Raw genomic sequence first — 21,450 nt, forward strand, 5'->3', positions numbered from 1 at the left:
CCAGGATAAATTCCACAACGGATGTCTCTTTCATGACATTCATCACCAACAAAGTATATTTGAAGAAAAAGAAGGCTTTTGGTTAGGTTCAGACATCAAGCTGCCTATTCTGTGATAAACCTGCCCTTGAACTTTGAAAGTTGGCATAAAATTTCCTTCTCTTACCTCTTTGGCTCCAAAAGATGTCATTTGGAAACATCCATTATACTTACGGGTATTTTTTAGAAAAATGTTCTGACAATGGATCCTGATGAGTCAATAAGCTGTGTAAAGGTTCAGGATGGAGGCCAAGCTTAGAAAGTTGAACTTTACCACTACTGCAGCACATTCCTTGAGTCTCATCTTTCCATTTCAAAGCATTACACCATTGGCAAGGAGAACGGGGACCAAGATTGACAATTTTGTCATTGGAATAATCAATTTGACAATTGTATTTAAAACCAGATAAACACTTAGAAGTCCAGGGCAATAATTTAGTCCTTGTTGTTTTTCATGGTATTTAGCTGTAGCTGCTTTATTAACATGCGGATTTCTAGTCTGATAATCTTTTGAGCTTTATTAATAACTTCAGGATGATTATTAACATACGTTTGAACTGCTTTTTGGATCTCAGGATGATTTTTTTGTATTTTTAACAGCCTTTCTCTGAACTTCTTTATGATTTACCGCATATTTTGAAGCAGCTTTTCTAAGTTGTTTAGACCTAATTGTACCTGAAAATCTTTTTCGCCGTTTTTGTCCTCTCCTTGATGAAAGTGATGGTTGAGTGAAAGATGCTTGAACGTTATCAATACTTTCCGATTGAGAAACACCGTTATTGATGGGTTCAGTCAATGGAAGTAAAACGTCAAAGTGACCTTTATTAAAATTCCCAGTAAACCTTAATCTTTTAATTCCATTTGTTGCTTCTCCAAACGCAACTATTAGATGACCATGTTGGTACACTTGAAACTCATATGTAAATAATTCTGCCGCCGCTTTGATTTCACAAAGAGTTCCATACGTGTTGGGCCTCGACATGTCATCAAAGTACGAATGTTTATTACTATAAGATTCTCCATTTAACTGATTGGTAAAGCATTGGAATCTCTGCCAGTTTTTAAACACGTAAAGCACAATTTCACTTCTTATTTGATCACTAAAGGACACTGTGTTATACAATAAAAACGATAATGAAGAAAAAAGACACGCGCCGTCGCCGGGAATTTCAATAATTTCGAAAGAAATGCTCGATTCCATTAGTGTGCAGTAAAAATTTGTATGGGTAAAAGAAATTGTGAAAAGTAAATTATGATATGTAACCGGTAAGTATAAAATATTAATAGAATAATTAATTTAAACTAAATTATGATCATTATCCAAATAATATCAATCAATCAATAATAACCTATTAAATATGATGAAGAGATTGTGAAAAGTAAATAATGTAATACAATTAGTAAGAATTGAATAATAACAGAATAATTAATTCAAAATAAAGTATTATAATAAACAAAATAATATCAATCAATGAATTAATAATCGATTAAATACCGAAAGAAAATTCATGCAACTGGAAAATTTTAAATGATTATAACAGAATAATTCATTCAAATTAAAATATCATCATAAATAAAATAATATTAATCAAATCAAATAATAACTTACTAAATATTAAAAAAACCTTTCAAGAAATGACCTTTGATCAATGAGTTTAGTATTATCTAATTATTATATTCAAATAAAAATTGGATGAACGCTATATCAACTAATAAATTTTTTTTTTTTATTTATGATAATAAATTAATTTCTGGAAAATCCCAAGCAGCAATGAAAATATTTAAATATTCAAGAAAATATTAATTAATGAAAAACTTATCATTCGATGATCATTTCACATGATGTATCGATAGTCCAGATGTTGATTAAAGTCACTAAATTATTCGTGATGATAATTTCACTGAACAATTTTAATCAATTTTAGTAAATGATCATTTCACATGATAATATTAATTAATTTCACTTTAACTATCAATTAAATCACTTTTAGAAAATAATTCGTTTGACAGCTATCTGTTTTCTCTTTAAAACTTTGACACATTAAAAAAATATTAATGAAGTTAAATAATTCATTTGTTTTGGAGATAACTTCAAGGCTATTTCAAAAATAAATAAATAAAATAGAAATATAAATAAAAAACATAAATATATATCAAAAATAAATATTAAATCAACAAAATCAATAAAAAATAAATATTTAATCTATAAATCATTACACAACGATAAAAATTATAAAAAATAATGAATCTTGATAATTTAAATTTAGAAACATTAATTATACATGGAGACATGGCTTTTACGAATGATAATTGGTCGCACGAACTCAAGAAGCAGATAATTGGTAAGTCAAAATTAAAATGTATACACTTCTCAGATAATTTTTAATTAAAAAAATTTGAATAAGAAAAAAGTTCTTAGTTAAATTAAAAAAGAAATTGCTTTAAAAAATCAAAAATTGAAAATTATATTAAATAATTTTTTGTTTTATCACAGACTACGTTGGAGAAGTCAATGGAACATACATTGTTGGTTGTACAACCGTTGTAAAGGTTTTCTTGAGAGATGGGCGGACTCATGAAGCTATGTCATTCAAAGAATCTCGTAGCGAATCAATTGGCGCAGCTTATGATGAAGCACGAAATGTAATTATTTACAATATTATTTACATGTATTTTTTACATTATTATTTACAGTATTATTTATAATTCATTTTAATAACTTAATCTTTTTTTTTTTATTTTATGACAGAAATCTTTCCATCGAGCCTTGTATGACGCCTTTACGTTTTTTTGGGAATTTATGAAGATAATGGAGAAGCTGAGTAATGAAAAGGTGCAAAGAATGGTCAAGCAGCAACAGTTAAAAGCCGAATGGAATAATAAAAATATTGTAAAAAATTAATTAGTCATATTATTTTAAAGTCAAAATTAAAATTTACCTTTTTATTAAAAAAAAAAAAAACACTAACGTATAAATTTATAAGTATTTATTCTTGGTTGTTTAACAGGACGAAATAAAAAATCGTTTCAAGTTTTGATCTATTGCAGCTATTAATTAAATATTTTGACTTTTTTTTTATTTTTATTTTACACCATGCATTTTTTCTAAGGGCATTATTCCCGAACTCTATTCCAGCCTAGTTTCAGAGTTCTAAAAGCTATAGATTGGAATACACATTTTTTTTTAATTTTTAACGCCCTCGCACAACCCTCTTGGAGTTGAATATCATAAAATTAATTCTTGATAAACTCAAACATGCCAAAAAAAATATTTTGGCCAAGTTTTAAAGTTCTTAAAGCAATAGATTGGAAGATACAAATTTTTAATATTTTTAACGCCCCCGCACAACCCCCTTAGGGTTTAATATCATAAAATTAGTTCTTAGTAAATTCAAACATGCCAAAAGAAATATTCTGGCCAAGTTCCAGAGTTTCAAAAGCTATAGATTGGAAAAAACAATTTTTTAATTTTTAACGCCCCTGCACTCCCTCTAGGAATGAAATATCATAAAATTAGTTGTTAGAAAACTCAAAGATGCTAAAAAAAATTTTTTGGTCAAGTTTCAGAGTTCTAAAAGCTATAGATTGGAAGATAAAAATTTTTTTTTAATTTTCAATGCTCCCGCATTCCCTTCTGGGGGTGGAATATCATAAAATTAGTTCTTAGTAAATTCAAACATGCCAAAAAGAATATCCTGACTAAGTTTAATACCTATAAGAGCTGTATTTTTCAAATGTGAATTTTTTTCAATTAACACCCCCGCAACCCCTCTTGGGGGTGGAATTTCGTAAAATCCGTTCTTAGCTGACCTCTACTCGGTGAAAAGAATATTCCTACCAAATTTCAAGTCTTTAGCTCTAATGGTTCCAGAGATATCGTGATGAGTGACTATATAGGTGGAAATCTCTTATATATATATATATATATAGATTAGTGATCAAAAAAATTTTGAAACTATGAAAATAATAACAGTATAAAAATAAGAACAATGATAAAATAGAAAATGATAGCAATATGGTAAAAAGTTCATAGTTTTAAATTTATAACCAATGTTCATTTAGAATTAGTTAATAAAAAAGATATAAGTTAAATTACTGTCTTTTTATTTAGCACGACAGAGTATTGACGCCTAGATTTAAGTTGTTTATATCCAATCTATATTTATATAGATTTGATATGTGTAACAAATTCTAAACTTGATGGCATTGACACTCACGTCGATCCATGGTGTAGGCCTACTGGGGATCCCGCCATGTAAAATAATGGGAAAGCATCGTACGACACAGTACCTCCATGGTGATGTGGAAAGCTGTGTTATTTATTATTTTAACTCATATAAATCGATAAGACCCTAAGTAGTTAAGGGTGTCTTAATTTCGTAAAATCCGTTCATGATAAATAATTAGGCAGCTAGATAACATAATTTAATATTTCTTTCACTTGGCATGTATTTTATGCCACGCGAAGCGGGCGGGTAACGGCTAGTGTATTATACTCCACTGAATCTGAATGTCGCGACAATTTTTGCGAAAACTTGGGCCTTTAAATATTCAAAATCATTAATAATTGTTTAACAGACACTTTTAAGAAATAAATTATTATTTTGGTAATTATTTAGATATGGGGCTTCGGCAATTTTTTAACATAAAAAAATCGAAAAATTAACTTATCTGACTTTTTTAACTTCCCGCTAGGAAAATTGAAAATCCGAACAAAAACAGTTTCACTGTAAAAAAATCACGCCAAGTCCACGTTCATAAGACTATTAAGAAAAAAAAATTTTATTTCTTTACAAAAAGATATAAAATAAAAAATTAAAAAATCCAAGTAACCGATATGGTTGTATATGATTTTCGGAAATTAAAAAAAATTTTGTTGTAAATTTAAAAATTAAAAGAAACAATTTTGGAACGTACTTGGTGTGCGTCATTGTGTACTTCAATTTTTTTTTAAAAGTCCTAGTAGATAGATTTTAAAAATTTCATAAAAAGTGAAATTTTTCGTAATCTCGCACGGGTTCAGGATCCTCTCCAGTTCTTCACGCTGTGGATCGAAACGAGGACATACAAAGAAGACGTGCTCCGCGTCTTCAGCAGCTCCTGGGCAGGACGGGCACTCCGAAGAGTCATCGTGCTTAAAGCGGTGTAGATACTCTCGAAAACACCCATGTCCCGACAACATCTGCGTAAGATAGTAATTGACCTCACCGTGATTCCGGTTAAGCCAAATGTCGATCCGAGGTATGAGACGGTGCGTCCACCTACCCTTCTCTGCAGCATCCCATTGTAGTTGCCATCGGCCTATGCTCTTCTGCCGTTCTTCAATTCTAAGTTCTTCAGGGCTCAGTGCAGTTGACCTTTTTCGTTGGTAAAGGGCCCGTCTTTCCTCTGCTAGAACTCTAAGAGGTAGGGTTCCAGCAATGACGCACACTGCTTTTTCTGATATAGTGCGGAAGACACTAGCTACTCGTAGGGCACTCAGTCGGTATATTGGTCCAGCTTTTCTCCATGATTCTTGGGTTTCCAGTGCATCAGCCCAAATGGATACTCCGTAAGTGAGCACTGATGTGACTACTGATGACAATAGTAGCCTCCTGCTCTGCATTGGGCCTCCGATGTTAGGCATCAGCCGTGCGAGACTAGCCCTCACTACTGACGCTTTGGCACTGACATGTTCCACCTGCTGCTTGAAGCTGAGTCGTGCATCCAGCATCACTCCCAGATAACGGATAAATGGTTGTGATGTGATTTCTTGTTCTCCGACTCTCAACTTGATGGTTTCTACCGTTTTTCTGCTGGTGATGAGCACTGCCTCGGTTTTATGCTTGGCTAGTTGCAAGTTCATCATGTCCATCCACAAATTGACTCGTCTGAATGTAATATCAAATGCCATTTCTATCTCTTCGAGGTGCTTTGCGACAATCACGACAGCTACGTCATCCGCATATGCTACAAGTTTGACTCTCGTAGGCAATGCTATTCTCAGGAGGCCATCATACATGATGTTCCATAGCAGAGGACCTAAGACTGATCCCTGTGGCACTCCTCCGGAGATTTCGTACACTTCCGTACCATTCGTCGTGTCACATTTCAGGAGCCTGTTCGTGAAGTAGCTCGCTACTATTCTGCGAAGGTATCCTGGTATGTTTTTTTCTTCTAGAGCCCGCATAACGCAGTCCCAGTTAGCGGAGTTGAAGGCATTCTTGATGTCCAAAGCAGCCACCAAGCAGTATTTCTTCTTTCCACCCTTCCATCTCGTTCCGGCGATTGCATCCTTGGCTATATCAACAACCAATTTGATAGCATCCAGAGTTGACCGTCCTTTTCGGAAACCAAACTGGTTCTCTGCTAGGAGTGGATCGACTAAAGCCTCTATTCTCTGATGAATCATGCGCTCGAATATCTTGCCGGCCGTGTCTAACATGCAGAGTGGTCGGTAGGATGACGGTTCTTCCGGCGGCTTTTTCCCCTTCGGAAGTAACACTAGCCGTTGCTGTTTCCACTTCTGGGGAAAAGTCCCTTCCTTCAGGCATGTATCGTAAACGTCCAGGAATAATGTCGGTGCTGCCCTAAGGATTGATTTCAGGACAATATTGGGAATTACGTCCAATTCCGGCGCCTTATTATTCCCTACCTTGATTTCCTGCCTCTATCAACTCGTCCAACGTGATAGTTGGGATGTCTTCAGAATTGAGCTGCTCCAACTTGTAGGTGAATACCAGCTGTTGGGGAAACAACGTAGTAACAATCTTCTCTAGGAGTTGTGGACACGTAGGTGATGGCATTGGTTGGCATTTCAAGTGGGTCATAACCACCTTATACGGTCTGCCCCATGGATCTTTCTCGACTTCTGCGACCAGTTCCTTCCAGCAACGTCTTTTGCTTTCTTTGATGGCTCTGTTCAGTTCTCGACGGGCCTTTTTATACTCTGCCAACAGCTCTGCGGAGTTAGATCGTCTGTAGCCACGCTGAGACTTTCTTCTTTTTTTAAGACACTTTGAGCGTAGAATGCTAATGTGATCGTTCCACCAGTGCACTGAAGGTCTTGAATTTATGCGACGTTTCCGAGACATACTAGCGTCGCAAGCCTGGGTGACTCTTCTCATTAGGTCCTTGGTCTTCTCTTCAGCAGTTTCTACGATGATCGGATTGCAGTCTAAGGCTACTACTAAAGCAGTGGGGTCGAGAGACTTAACTTTTCACCCAACCGCGCTAGCGCTCCTGTTGTCTCTTGTTAGTTTCTGGCCAGTTGATATTTCCCATAGTATCGCACTATGGTCGCTGGCTGTATAGATGTTCAATACTTTCCAAGAAAAACCTCTTCAAGCTAAGCAACTGCTGACAAATGTAAGGTCGACAGTTGAGTTTGCCTCTCCCTTAGTATACGTTGGCGTGTCACCGGTATTAAGAAGGATCACGTCCAGAGTGGCCATTGCCTCGAGAAGTACTTTTCCACGTGTATTAGTGAACTTGCTGCCCCAGTCTGTTGCCCAGGAATTGAAGTCACCAGCTATTGCCACGGGAAAGTGTTTTCTTGCGTCCTCAGTTAGCCGATCAAGGAAGTCTTCAAAATGCTCATTAGAGAGACTAGGTGGTGCATAGCAACTGTAGGAGCGGAGGCCATCTACCCATGCTGCTACGAAGCCAGCTTCTTTATTGTTGACTGTTCTCTGAAAAGGACATTTACCGCAGGACCAGATGACGGCTTTGTTAGTGCTGTCGGATTCCCAGGGTTGGTTACTCAGATGTCTATAAGGCTCACTTATAAGTGCTACATCTGAGCTGCACTATCTTCATGTTCTTGGCTTCGTTATCTTCTGGAGCGTTTCTTGGAAGATGGGGCATCTGTTCGTGCCTGCATGGTGAGCCGCCTTTTCTACGCCGTGCCGTTAAAAGCACAGTGCACATTTAGCTGGATTTTTACAGTCAGCAATTTGTGTCCTTCTTTTCCGCACCTTATGCAGAGCTTAGACCGGTCGACTTCGCTTTCGCACTGAGATCCGAAGTGCCCAAAGTGCCAGCATTTGAAGCATTGTATTGGGTCTCTTCGTTGCTCTCAATCAGACCACTCTCACGGCAATTAGACCAGCCTATCCTTATTTTGCAGTTTCCCTCCAGTAACTTTTGTGCTGCAGCTGCTGGTAGTGACACTGTGGCTGTCTGTGTACCCCTAAAGGCTTTACGGATCTTGATTGCCTCTAGTGGGATTTCACAACTTTCTCCAGCTTCCCTCTTTAGAGCGGTCTGAATATGCTCTTTCGTCGTGTCGTCATCGACATCTCGGATCTCGATGGTCTCCTGTGGCCCTTTGCAAATCACTTTGGCCTCCTCCTTAAGGATGTCCGCGATCGTCTTTTGCAGACCTTGGCCTTTGTCAGTGCTCTTCCTCGAAATCGTAATCAACAAGTCCCCACTTCTGGTCTTGTTGATCTTATCCACAGTTGAACGAACCTGCTCATCTGGGACGTCCTGCTTTATACGACGCAGAATCTCGGCATACTTTGTTTTCTCGGCCGGGCGGATGATCAGTGCGTCGGGTCTGATCCATTTGCGTGGTTTTTTCCGCTTAGGCTCTGGCCTGGGCTCCTTCGGCGGTTGTTTTGAGAGTTGCTCTTTAGCTAGCCTTCTCTTCTCCTTCTTAGACTGTACTTTTTCCCAGTCAGTCGTCTTCTTGGGTTCGTCACCCTGCCCTGCCAGTCGTTGGGGAGGGCTTTTTTTCAAGTCCTTCTTCTTTGTGACTTTGTCGGTTGGCTCTGGCGAATCTCGGTCCTTTCTCTTTCCAGACCTTGTGTCAGTTTCATCCTTGTCCTCAGCAGCAGATTCACCGTCGGCTCCAGTGTCCATTGCTTCTTCCGTCTCAGTTTCAGTTTCAATGCGGCGTCGTGATGACTGCCATTCCTCGTCCAGTTTCTTAAATCTTCCAAGAGCATTGACTACACCGGTTGTCTTGGTCTTTATCTCCTTGTGGATATTGACCTTAGTTTGGACAAACTCTAGCAGCTCAATGGTCAGCTTCTCAAGGCGCTCCAACGCTTGCGTTCTCTTCATGTCAGCGCTTGATTCAATCGCTGCTTGTTGAGCATGAAGCCCGTTTCTATTCTTGTTTGTTTCCTGTAAGTTACTCATACTTTTTTGATTTACCAGCGCATCGTACGGAGTGGAGCGGGTTGCCATAACTAGGAACGGGTGTACCCTCGGAGATAGTACTCCTACCCCAGTTCCCTGAGGCCTAGCCGACACTTAGCCAGTCCCGGAATACACGGACGGAATAGACTCGCTCGGAGCGGTGAAGATTCCGATCTCTAACACTCACTGCGTACTTCCTGATCAAGGCCCGAAGTGGCTGGCTCCTGATCCACTGCTGCAACTTTCACCTCGGCAGAGCAAGCTCACATCAGCCGTGGCCTGCATCGTCGGAAACTACGATACAGGTTCCGGACACTTCCAGTGAGTTACAGCAGGAACCAATCGTCTTGCTAGGTCAGTTAGTGTAACCAACCCATTAAAGGGGAGTTTTGTCCACGGGAGCTTATTTTGTTTGGTTATTTTGCTTGGCTCCTACCCGCTGTACCTCATCAACTAAGAGATTAAGTGTCATCCAAGGACAGCGAGCGTTCTCCCATCCGCTCGGGGAGACGCGCCCGGTAGCAGTATCTCTTCTGCCCCGAGAGAGTGTGTGTGTGTGTGTGTGTGTCTGGGTGTGTGGCAGTATGTATGTAAACCTCTTATAACTTTTGAACGGCTCGACCGATCGGATCGAGATAGGAGGTAATTTAAAGAGTATCATTTCCATTAAATTTCGTAAAAATTTGAATGAATTCAGTTCGCTAGATTTTGAGAAATCTCAAAAAAACTAAAAAAAAAATATTTGTCTAAATGTGGTTTTTTTGGAATAACTTTAAAACGCCTTTACCCATCGATTCCAAAAACTAATCAGCTTTTGACATCAAAAAAACCACGTCGATCGCCGCCAAGCCGATCAAAATAGGTTAATTCGTTCTAGAGATATCGTGAATGAAAGAAAACCGAAAAGTGTTTTTCTCGGAATTACTCCGGAATTCCTAGTTCAATCAATTCAAACTTAAGGAAGTCCTTTCGCTCCAGTTGAGTCACAACAATTGTAGTAGTCAATACTCGATAAATTAAAATAAAAAACTTGTAAAAATTCCGAAAATTAAAAAATAAATAGTATATGAGGCATTAATCGTTGAAATTTTGAAAATTAAAAAAAAAATAGTTAAATACAAAAATTAATTTGACTTTTGTAAATCAGCTGTTAGTAACTTGTTCGTGATTTGGCAACGCTATATGTCGGTTGTTTACATTTTTATTTGCACAATATAACCTTAACGATGTTTAATTTTTTGCAGTCAGTGTAAATAAATAAATTAATTAAAAATGTTTAGTCATAAAACCATAACATTCTAATGTCTCATGGCAAGAATGCTAGTATTTTTTAATTATTGTTTTATTATTCAATTATGAAATATGAAAATTTGTTAACAATCAATTAATTAATAAGTATGTATAAAAAACATAATCGGTGGTTAATCCCATAATTCGAGGAAGTTGTTAAGGTCTGACTTTCTCGTAAGACTCGGAAAAAATACTAACATTTTTAGAAATTTTTTTTTCAAAAATTTACACGGTGAAGAATAAATTAAACTTGACTAGTAGATAAATAAGGACTTTAACTATTAGATAAAACTTAATTTTATGCATAATCTAATATTTTTTATTTAACATTGATGGCGAAAGGACCTCCTTAAAAATTCTTTATGAAACTTAAAAAATTGCGTTAAATGCCGCTAACCGCGTGAAAATAGGTTAATTCATCCAAAAGTTATTGCAGTTTGAAAATTCAAAAAATAGTGGTCTACGAAACTTCTATCAGACTTTTGAGCTCGGAGAGCTCTTAGTAGAGAGTTAATATAATAATTCTTATAATCCTTTATTTTATTTTAGTATTATATTCGTATCATATATTATATTGTGATTGTTATTATTATTATTATTATTATTATTATTATTATTATTATTTGTTATTATGAAAATAATAAAGTTCATGATTGAATTGAAGTTAGTTCAGTATCGAAATTATCAAAACATGGCAAAAAATGGACCCTAATTAATTATTGACTAGGATTAGAGCGCACGCGTACAGCGCGCAGTTTAAATATCGAATTTACATTAAATAGTTGTTTACTTGGTTTTAAAAATGTTAATTTAACGATGAGTTTGTCAAAATATATTATAAGAGTGGCAAATTAAAGTTTTATCAGTATGAGAAATAGATATGAAACGTTTCTCCGTAAAAAATATTGTAAGTGTGGGAAAAAATTTTTAAACTGGAAAAAAAAAATAAATATCAAATGTACTTTTAATAGATTTAAGGAGGTCCTTTCGCCGCCAATGTAAAATAAAAAATATTAGATTATGAGTAAATTTAATTTTTTTCTAATAGTTAAGGTCCTTATTTATCTTATAGTGAGGTTTAAATTATACTTTACCGGACAAATTTTTGAAAAAATAAAATTTTTAAATGTTAGTATTTGTTCAGAGTCTTACGAGAAAATCAGACGTTTGCAGTATTTCTCGAATTATACTATCAGTCATGGATTAGATGAAGTAAAAAAAAACTAAAAATCATATTTTCGAAATATTCAGGTTTCTTTTTTTGCAATAAAATATATCAGTTACCGAGATATTTATTGAGAAATTAATATTTAAAAATCACAAAAAATTCTCAAGTTACCTACAATAAAATGGAGTCAAAAGATTTGGCAACGTTGCGTAGCGCGCGAGCTTCAGACCATTCAATAAATTCAAACTAAACTTTAACGCGCTTATGTTTTTCATGCATACTTATTAGTTAATTTATTGTTAACAAATATTCATAATTCATAATTGAAAAATAAAACAATAATTAAAAAATACTAGCATTCCTGTCATGAGACATTAGAATGTTATGGTTTTGTGACTAAACATTTTTAATTAATTTATTTATTTACACTGACTGCAAAAAGTTAAACACGGTTAAGGTTATATTGTGCAAATAAAAACGTAAACAACCGAAATAAAGCGTTGCCAAATCACGGACAGGTTACTAACAGCTGATTTACAACAGTCAAATTAATTTTTGTATTTAACTATTTTTTTTTTTAATTTTCAAAATTTCAATGATTAATGCCTCATATACTATTTATTTTTTAATTTTAGGAATTTTTATGGGTTTTGTATTTTAATTTATTGAAAATTTACTACTACAGTTGTTATGACTCAACTGGAGCGAAAGGACTTCCTTAATAGTTACCTGTTTGACACTGGTTTTTCAGCAGACTGATTAATACTTTCTGGAAAAATAAAAAATAAATTAAAAACATTTTTCATTCATAAATATTCGAATATTATAAAAAAAATGTGAGTAGTTATTGAAATTTGCAGTATTTAGTATTATTTAAGGTATCACGACATTCTACATAAAAACATAATACTCATGTTTATGTGAAGGATAAAAGAAATTTTTTTCTTAAAAAACCATGACAGGTTTTTATAGATAATTGATAGAAGATTATAAAACCGCTCTTCAATTTTCTATGCGGTAATTAGCTGCTAAAATACTTATGTTTGTGTTTATATCTTTAAATCAAATGTGTAGCCATTATTTTTTAAATTATACTTTGTAAACGCATTTAAACATATCTAAATAAAACTTATATTTTGTACGTTATTCTTGATATCGTCACAACAAACCTGTTTTATTTTCAGGTAGTTTATCATTTGTATTAAAGTGTTGAATGGAGAGCTTGATAGGATTTAATCCATCTTGAATTTCCATTGCTTCCTGAAACATATATATAAATATATACATATATATATAGTCAAAAATTAAGCTTTCAATTTTATAGCAAATGATCATTTTTTATTCGACAGCAGTTTTAGGTCTTAAATCTGAAAATTCACAATGTTTTAGATTACAAAGTATAGTACATTATTATCAGCTGTTATTACCTGAGAGTAGAGTATTGTAGTGTTGAAAAAGTTTTAATTAATAATTGATGGTATTTGGTATTCATTGGTATTTGTTTTATTATTTATTAATTGAATAATTATTAATTGGAATATGAATAAATTAATCTACAGATTCGGTAGCGCCAGACTACCGAATGTGTTTACTGTAAGCAGAACGGTTTTTTGAGGTTGCGAAATTTAATTTAATTCTACGGTACTTTTTTTCACTAATTTGTTTATTATAACAGTAATTCATAATTTATTTTACCGTATTAATTAATTTATATTCACTTATAACAATTTATTTACTTGAAATTATTAAATTTTATCAGCACATACTATAGCGCGCTCACATTTTTCGATCCTGACTTTTTTTTTATGTAAAAAGTGACATGCCACAGACTAGATAAAATAAAAATGTGTAGTAATCCTCCTATAGATACGCAACTACAGTTAAAAAAAGTAATTCACAGCTTACATTTACGGCCGCCAGGGCGCACTGGAATTATATCTACATAAACTGTAGCTTCAAGGGGATAGTTTGCGGTAAAAAATGCAGCCAACGCGAGATTTAAGTTAGTACCGTAGAAAAGTAAACTCCAATCTTAAAGGTGCTCACACACGTGTTAATGAACTAAGGTAAATTGCTTGCAGTTATCCTTTTATTTATTTACTTTGTTTATTTACTTTGAGCTCTCTGCGAGAAAGTATTGTATATAATTCTATATAATAAACTAACGATGTGACTAAGGTACAGCAAACAAACAATACGACTCAATAAATCACAATAAAATTCACAAAAAAACTAAAAAAAATATTTTTTTATATGTGGTTTTTTCGGACTAACTTTTAAACGGCTTTACCGATCGATTTTGAATAATAATCAGCTCTTAACATCAAAAAACCACATCGATTCTTGCCAGTCGGGTCAAAATCGGTTGATTCGTTCGTGAGTTATCGTTGACGAAAGAAAACCGAAAAACGTGTTTTTTGAATTACTCCTAAGTTCCTAAGTCGATCAAATTCAACTTGACAAATGTTTGTAAGGCTTAAGAAACTGCGTCGAATATCGCCAACCGCGTAAAAATCGGTTCATTCATTCAAAAGTTATTGCAGTTTAAAAATTAAAAAAATTAGAAAAACAGTAGACCCTGAAGGCCATCCGTGCAACTTCCCGCTAATTCCATACCTAGGTGCATAAAACTGCAGTAATGACGTTTTTGAGCTCTTCGAGCTCAAAAATACAATTTATGTGTTATTTTGAGCTCTTCGAGCTCAAAAGTCTGATAGTAGTATCATAGAACAATATTTTTTAAATTTTTAAACCGCACTAACTTTTAAATGAATCACTCGATTTTCACGTGGTTGGCAGTATTTGACGCAATTTTTTTAGTTTCATGAAAAATCTTCAAGTTTGAATTGATAAACTAGGAAATTTGGAGTAATTCCAAAAAAACACTTTTTTTGATTTTCTTTAGTTCATGATATTTCTTGAACGAATTGACCAATTTTGACCGGCTTGACGGCGATCGACGTAATTTTTTCATGCTAATAGCTGATTAGTTTTTTAAATCGATCAGTGCAGTCGTTTCAAAGTTATTCCAAGAAATGTCGGAGTTATGTTAAAAAACAATTGTTTTCAAATATTTTATCGAGGATATCTCTCGAACTAATCAACCGATTTCCACGTATTTGGCGGCGATCGACGCGGTTTTTTAAGTTCTGAAATTGTTTTATATCATCAAAAACGATCCGAGAAGAAATGACGAAGTTATGTCGAAAAAACACTTCTTTCGGTTTTCTTTCGTTCACGATATCTCTCGAACGAAGAATATATGGCGAGGCTTTCGCCTACCTCCGAAGAGGCCGTTTCCTGGGCTCAAAAGAGCTATACACGCACGTATATTTGTCCTACTCCCACCATAACGAGAACACAGCCCAGTTCGCGGACAAGGAAAAACCGCCGTTCTCTTGTGTTTATACACATTCATTGAACAGCTGCAAGAGTTGCGTATAATTGTAAGTGTGTGCAACTCTCATCGACTCCTCTGGCAACTCATTCCCCGTAGGCACATCGAGATGTACCCACAGGATATGAGCAGTATCCAGCGGGGACCACGGGGAGGCGGAGTCGATTGAAGACCATGTTGTTTGTGTGATGTGTTGTGTGTAACGTCTGATTTTACGTGTAAGTGTTTGCGTGTGTAGGGTGCCCGGGCACTTGTGTTATTTGTGGTCATTTTCCCTAGCTTATTATACGTCAGTCATCCAAAGCTTTATACTGTCCTCACAATTGTGTGGAGCATATCGCTTGTGCCTAGGCGCTCCGACTCTACCTAGGTGGATGTCTGTTGAGTCTCGTCCCTAGTCGCGTTTTCATTAGCTAGCTGGGTTTGGAGTTTGCAACACATTACTACTTTACTGAAACCTTTTAAAAGCTTGAAGTTACTTTGGGATGTGGCAATCGCACGCGCAACGCTCGCCCACTCCGCGTTCCCACCCCATATGTCCTTGAGCACCTCACGTTGAGGCTCGTACTCATGGCATTCAAGCATTAAGTGCTCCACGTTGTCGACCCTTTCTCCTAACCCATTCTCCCTACACTCGTCGCAGAATCTACTATCCGTATGTTCGTACTTGTATTGGTATTCTCTAAAGCAACCGTGGCCGGTTAGGATTTGGGTCAGCCAGAAGTTAGGGCTGATCCATTTGTTTGTTAGACGCTCTGCTACGTCTGGAAAGAAGACTTTAGTTTCGCGGCCGTTCTCTGATGTATCCCATTGTTCTTGCCACCGACGTATGGTTTCAGTTCTAAGGGTGACAAGGCGATCCTCCGCATCTGGCTGCACGGTGACGTTTCCAAGGGTAGCCTGTTTGCCGATACGGAGGCTGTATCGCGCGCACCGTTCGTCTATTACGAGCTGAATGGGCACTGCCCCCGCGACTACGCAAATCCCTTCAAGCGAAACTGTCCTGTAGGTAGTAGTTGTTGTTATCAGCGCTTGACGCTGAAGTGCTCGAAGATGTCTCCAGTCCTCCCTATCGCAACGGTCACTCCAAGCTGCCGCCGCATATGTGACGACAGGCATAAAGAAACCCTTGTATATGGTGGACATAGCTGGGTATCGCAATCTCCATTCTGCCCGCGCAATACGCCGCATGCGCCCGAATACCCTACTTAGTTTCGCGCGCCTTGTTTTAATGTGATTTTTCACTTTGAGGCCCTCGTCGAAGTGTACCCCTAAGTATCTAACGCTCGATTTGAATTTGACTTTGGAGTCTCCTATCATTATTTTTGGCGGTTTGTTATCGTATTTGGGCTTTCTCTGTCGTCCTTTTGCTTCATAGGAGTACGGGCTCTTTTTGTCCTTACGTGGACCGCGATGTACAAATTCGTTCTTGAGGAAGATGGCTTCAGTCTTCGACTTCGACAGCTCGAGCTTTGCGGAACAGCACCATTCCAGTATCTTATCTACTACTATTTGACTATTATGCTCTATTTCTTTTCTCGAAGAGCCTTCTACTAAGACGAGCAAATCGTCAGCAAACGCAACAAATTTATTCCCGTGTTCTGTCAGTTCGAGTCTCTTAAGGAGATCGTCGAACATGATGTTCCAAAATAATGGTCCCAGCACTGATCCTTGCGGACACCCTCGCGTCGGCGTTTTCGATTCGCTACCAAAACCCCATGACAGCGCGACCGATCTGTCCTCAAAGTAATTCCGAATTACCGCGTAAATGTTGCTAATATCTCTCGAGCGAATCAACCGATTTTGACCGGATTAGCGAAGATCGGCGTGGTTTTTCAAGCTTAAGGGCGGATTCGTTTTTGAAGTTGATCGATCGAGCCGTTTAAAGGATATTCCAAAAAACCACTTTCAATAATGATTTTTTTCTTATTTTTTTTGGGATTTTTCAAAATTTCTCAAAATCCATCAGTCCGAATCGGTTCAAATTCTCAGGAAATCTAAGTTTGAGGGAACTCTTTAGAACGCTGCTTCGTACGTTCCAATCGGTTCAGTCGTTCAAAAGTTATAAGCGAGTCACATAGTCACACATAGACATAGACATAGTGACAACCTCGCGGAGATAGTCAGAGAAGCTTCCTGTGACCTTCAAACGTCGAGATCTGATAAAAACTCGATTTTTGCAAAACGGGGTGAAACCAATAACTTCCCAATTTTTGAAAATCTTCAATTTTCTTAGCGGGAAGTTAAAAGAACAGTTGCGATTTCTAACATGTTTGCTGACTCAGAGGCGCGAAATTCAACAATATTTAATGATCTGGATTTATTTTTTAGCGTTAAATTTTACATTTCAGAGCAAAATTGAAATTTTTAACTTCCCCCTAAGAAAATTGAAAATTTTCAAAAATTGGGAAGTTATTGTTTTTACCGCGTTTTTCGAAAATCGAGTTTTCATCAGATGTCGACGTTTTGAGGTCCTAGGAAGCTTCCCTGACTATTCCCGCGATGGTGTCCGTGCGGCTGTATGTGTGTGTGTGTGTGTGTGTGTGTGTTGTATGTGTGTGTGTGTGTGTGTGTGTGTGTGTGTGTGTGTGTGTGTGTGTGTGTGTGTGTGTGTGTGTGGATGTATGTAAACCTCTCGTAACTTTTGAACAGCTTGACCGATTTTATCGCGGTTGGTGCCATTCGAAAGGGCTTGACCAAACTTAGATTTCCAATACACTTTGGATCGATTCGGACCGGTAGATTTTGAGAAATCGCAAAAAAACTACAAAAAAAAATTTTTTCAAAAGTGGTTTTTTTGGAATAACTTTTAAACGGCTTTACCGATCAATTTCAAAAACGAATCAGCTCTTAACATCAAAAAACCACATCGATCGCCGCCAGTCCGGTCAAAATCGGTTAATTCGTTCGTGAGTTATCGTTGACGAAAAAAACCGAAAAAAGCGTTTTTTCGGAATTACTCTGAATTTTTCTACTCTGTCAATATAAACTCAAACATTTTTTATGAAGCTTAAAAAACTGCGTCAAATGCCACCAACCGCGTAAAAATCGGTTCATTCATTCAAAAGTTATTGCGATTTGAAAATTAAAAAAATAGTGTTTTATCAAACTTCTATCAAACTTTTGAGCTCGAAGAGCTCAAAAGCATACAAAAGCTACTTTTTTGAGCTCGGAGAGCTCAAAATAATATACAAATTGTATTTATGAGCTTGAAGAGCTCTAAAACGTCATAAGTGCAATTTCAAGCGTTTAGGTATAGAATTGGCGGGAAGTTGCAGGGATGGCCTTCAGGGTCAACCGTATTCCTAATTTTTTTTTTAATCAATTACACAATTTTTTTAATAAATTAGCGTTATCAGGCGTGCATTTTTGGATTTTTCAAACTTTTGTGTTTTATTTCTTAAATACCGGGTAGTTGATAAAATTATTTTCTTGTGTTTTTCAAAACATGAGATGCTATATTATAAATATACATATAATATAGACCAACTTAACGATTAAAAAAGTTTCACTTCTATTGTGACCTTATGCCTGTGAGGCTCACTCGTTTTTTTCTGAAATGTAAAGTTTCCAATGGATAATTTTATTACAATTCCTTCACTAATTAATCTAAAGGAACTTCGTTCCATCCGGGTGTCCCTTGACACCTCTCAAGTTCTTTTTTTAAATACACTGTACATAGAATCAAGGGTAGAAGGTTTACTAGATACAACATAGCACACTTATGTCTGTAAGTTACAAGTGTAATGTAGAGACGAGCAAAAAATGACACTTAACAAAAAGATATGAAATCCGAACAAAAACAGTTTAACTGTAAAAAATTGCGCCAAGTCCACGTTCATAGAACTCATCTCAATAACATTTGCCCTTTACAAAAAAAATTAGGCTCGTTTCAATAATTTTCATTCTCTACAAAAAGATGTGAAATACAAAAAAATACCAAGAAACCGTCATAATGTTGAAAAAATTGAAATAAAATTTGTTAAAAATTAAAAAATTAAAAAAAAATTTTTATCGTACTTGGCGCGCGTCATTGAGTACCCCAAATTTTTTCAGGATAAATGAACATCTTTTTAATGTTGAGAAATTTATAAGTAAGTGAACCTATATTATTTCATAATAAGTTTTACAAAAGTTAGGTAAAATCGACATTCCATACGCAGTTATTCAAACTACATACAAGCCGATACGCATGCACACGTTGGGTCGGTTGCATTGTGAGAATTGTGTTTACTAAAAAATAAAACATATGGCCGACTACATTGGGAAAATGCGGTGTGAGTGCCAATCAAAATGTGTTAATTACAATTAAACGAAGCAATATCAAGCTTTAATATTGCATAAGGTTCTTCATTAAAGATTAATGACGAAGCTGAAAAAAAAATAAATCCAAAAATTTTATATAATTTCAGATTTCTTGAACACACCACCATATTGACAGTTGTTTTCACTAAAGATCTAAAAAAAATTTTAAAAACGGGTTTTTTTACTAAAACTGATAATTAATACACTAAGCAATGTTTTCAATGAGTTCAGTATCCTTGACTAATGTAAATCTATATAAATATATAATATGATTATCTTAATATATAAAATTCTCGTGTCACAGTTTTCGTTGCCATACTCCTCCGAAACGGCTTGACCGATTTTGATGAAATTTTTTGTGCTTATCCGGTATCTATGAGAATCGGCCAACATCTATTTTTCATCCCCCTAAATGTTAGGGGTAGTCCACCCCTAAACTTTTTTTTTATTTTTTAGACAAAATTTTTAAATTTCTATTTTTTTATGATACAACATACAAAAATACATACAATCCTCAATTTTCACCCTTCTACGATCAACCCTTATTTTTTAATAGCCATTTTAGTAATTTAATCATTTTTCCTTTCCGGTCGAAAACTGATCAATCGTCATTTAATTAGTTATCCCCGCCAGATGTCTACAGGTGTCACTTCTGACCCAGTAAACAGCACGGAGTAGGGATGAGAACGAAGCCGGTCTCCTTTTTTTCTCACTCCCTACACAGTTGTCGGCCATCATTATTGTTTATGCATCAAGTGTAGTAGTAACGTTGACAATTATTATTTTGCTATCTCAGTGTAACTCTCATATTAACTTTTAATCATTCCTATTTTATCAATAATAATTAAATTATCAATTTTGAGTGTATTTTGCACGATTAGTTAATCAAGTGATTTTATAACCTCAAAAGTACTCAACACGTGACACGAGCTTCCAATAACAACGGATTTTGTGTTGTAAGTATACTTTTTTTTATTTATATCGAAAATGTTGTTGATCTTATAAAAATGTAATTTTAATTTAATTTTATTAAAAAAATGTAATTGAACAATTAAGATTTTCATAGTTTCCAAAAAATCAATCATTATGAATCTTTATTTTGAAATGTCAATGGAAATATTGGTTGTATGAAAAAATTATAAGAGACAATGTTTTCATAAAATTTAATTTTTTACTTTTGTTTGAAAAATTTTTCCATAAAACTTATTGAAACGGGGATCCACCGCTCTCTTGGTCGCCTCTTAATTTATTTAAGGCGCCACTGGATTTTTCCCACAGTATCCAGAAACTGGCCCAGAACATGGAGTGAACACTCAGGGTCGTAAGAGATTGTCGGGAAGGAAACAGAAATTATAACAAGAAATTCATTTTTACAATCCATTTTATTTAACCAACCCTTAATACACAATAAAACCCCTTACAAAATATCAAAACAACTTAATCCCGACGATATCCTCTTATGGAGCGTCCTATCACGGTTTCTATCATAGTGTCTATTCCCGAACGGTACCCTCATATGGAGCGTCTATACCGCGGTTTCTATCTTACTACCGTTGTACCCCAAATCCGGCGTCTATACAACGGCTTCTAAGTGCGCCCAGGAAGCAGAGGAGGATACCATGAATCCCTAGGCTACACTGCAATAATATTTTCTATTCCACACACACCCACAATATTTATTTAAAATACTTATGCCTATTGCACCCCCGACCCGGGCGTCTATGCAAAGGACTCTAAGTGTGCCCAGGAAGCAGAGGAGGATACCGTGAATCCCTAGGCAACACTACAATACTTAATACTACCCCACCCACACTATTAATTAAATTTCCAAACACACTAAATATTTCCCCGGATTTTACAGATTAAAATTTATATATTTATTTTCCAATTTAACAAAATTAATTTCCCAAAATTAAATGAGATCCGATTTAATACCTAGATCCATCTATTCCATTCATTAATTTGCTAAATCCGAGTTCCTAACTTGTTTCATAAATCCTAATCCAATTCCAAATTTCAAATTAAAATCATTAACTAATTTATTGCCGTGGTCTTAATAATACAACAATAAATATTTAATTACAAGAGGTCTTCGTATCTTGAATTAATAGATTAAAATCTAATGA

General features: G+C 35.6%; 2 protein-coding genes across 6 annotated transcripts in view; one reads left to right on the forward strand and one right to left on the reverse strand.

The window, feature by feature from the left end:
- The window catches only part of LOC123261514 (copper-transporting ATPase 1), a 58,107-nt gene that overhangs the window by 17,068 nt on the left and 19,589 nt on the right, over positions 1-21,450 (reverse strand). For 2 of the 5 annotated variants that reach the window (XM_044723143.1, XM_044723142.1), the window contains 2 exons: positions 12,792-12,882; positions 12,352-12,391 (listed from right to left, as the gene is read on the reverse strand). The exons of 1 other annotated variant lie outside the window; for it this stretch is intronic. In XM_044723143.1, the coding sequence (XP_044579078.1) occupies positions 12,352-12,391; positions 12,792-12,876 (125 nt within the window). In that variant the 5' untranslated portion in view covers positions 12,877-12,882. Of the gene's footprint in view, positions 1-12,351; positions 12,392-12,791; positions 12,883-21,450 lie in introns of those variants that run through there. 2 more of the 5 variants (XM_044723145.1, XM_044723150.1) reach the window with 2 other exon arrangements.
- Positions 2,241-2,978, forward strand: LOC123261549 (DNA repair and recombination protein RAD52-like). The gene is made up of 3 exons (XM_044723203.1): positions 2,241-2,380; positions 2,533-2,681; positions 2,788-2,978. Exons 1-3 carry the CDS (start codon positions 2,281-2,283, stop codon positions 2,938-2,940), a joined length of 402 nt encoding a protein of 133 aa, XP_044579138.1. The 5' UTR covers positions 2,241-2,280; the 3' UTR covers positions 2,941-2,978.

Source organism: Cotesia glomerata, linkage group LG3 (genome assembly GCF_020080835.1).
Source record: "Cotesia glomerata isolate CgM1 linkage group LG3, MPM_Cglom_v2.3, whole genome shotgun sequence".
In the NCBI taxonomy this organism is placed as follows: domain Eukaryota; kingdom Metazoa; phylum Arthropoda; class Insecta; order Hymenoptera; family Braconidae; genus Cotesia; species Cotesia glomerata.

Bases quoted from the DNA above. Each gene is read 5' to 3' on its own strand.
- LOC123261549 (XM_044723203.1), top strand. From the start codon at position 2,281: ATGAATCTTGATAATTTAAATTTAGAAACATTAATTATACATGGAGAC. The intron at 2,381-2,532 runs GTAAGTCAAAAT...GTTTTATCACAG, and splicing joins ACTCAAGAAGCAGATAATTG to ACTACGTTGGAGAAGTCAAT. The intron at 2,682-2,787 runs GTAATTATTTAC...ATTTTATGACAG, and splicing joins CTTATGATGAAGCACGAAAT to AAATCTTTCCATCGAGCCTT.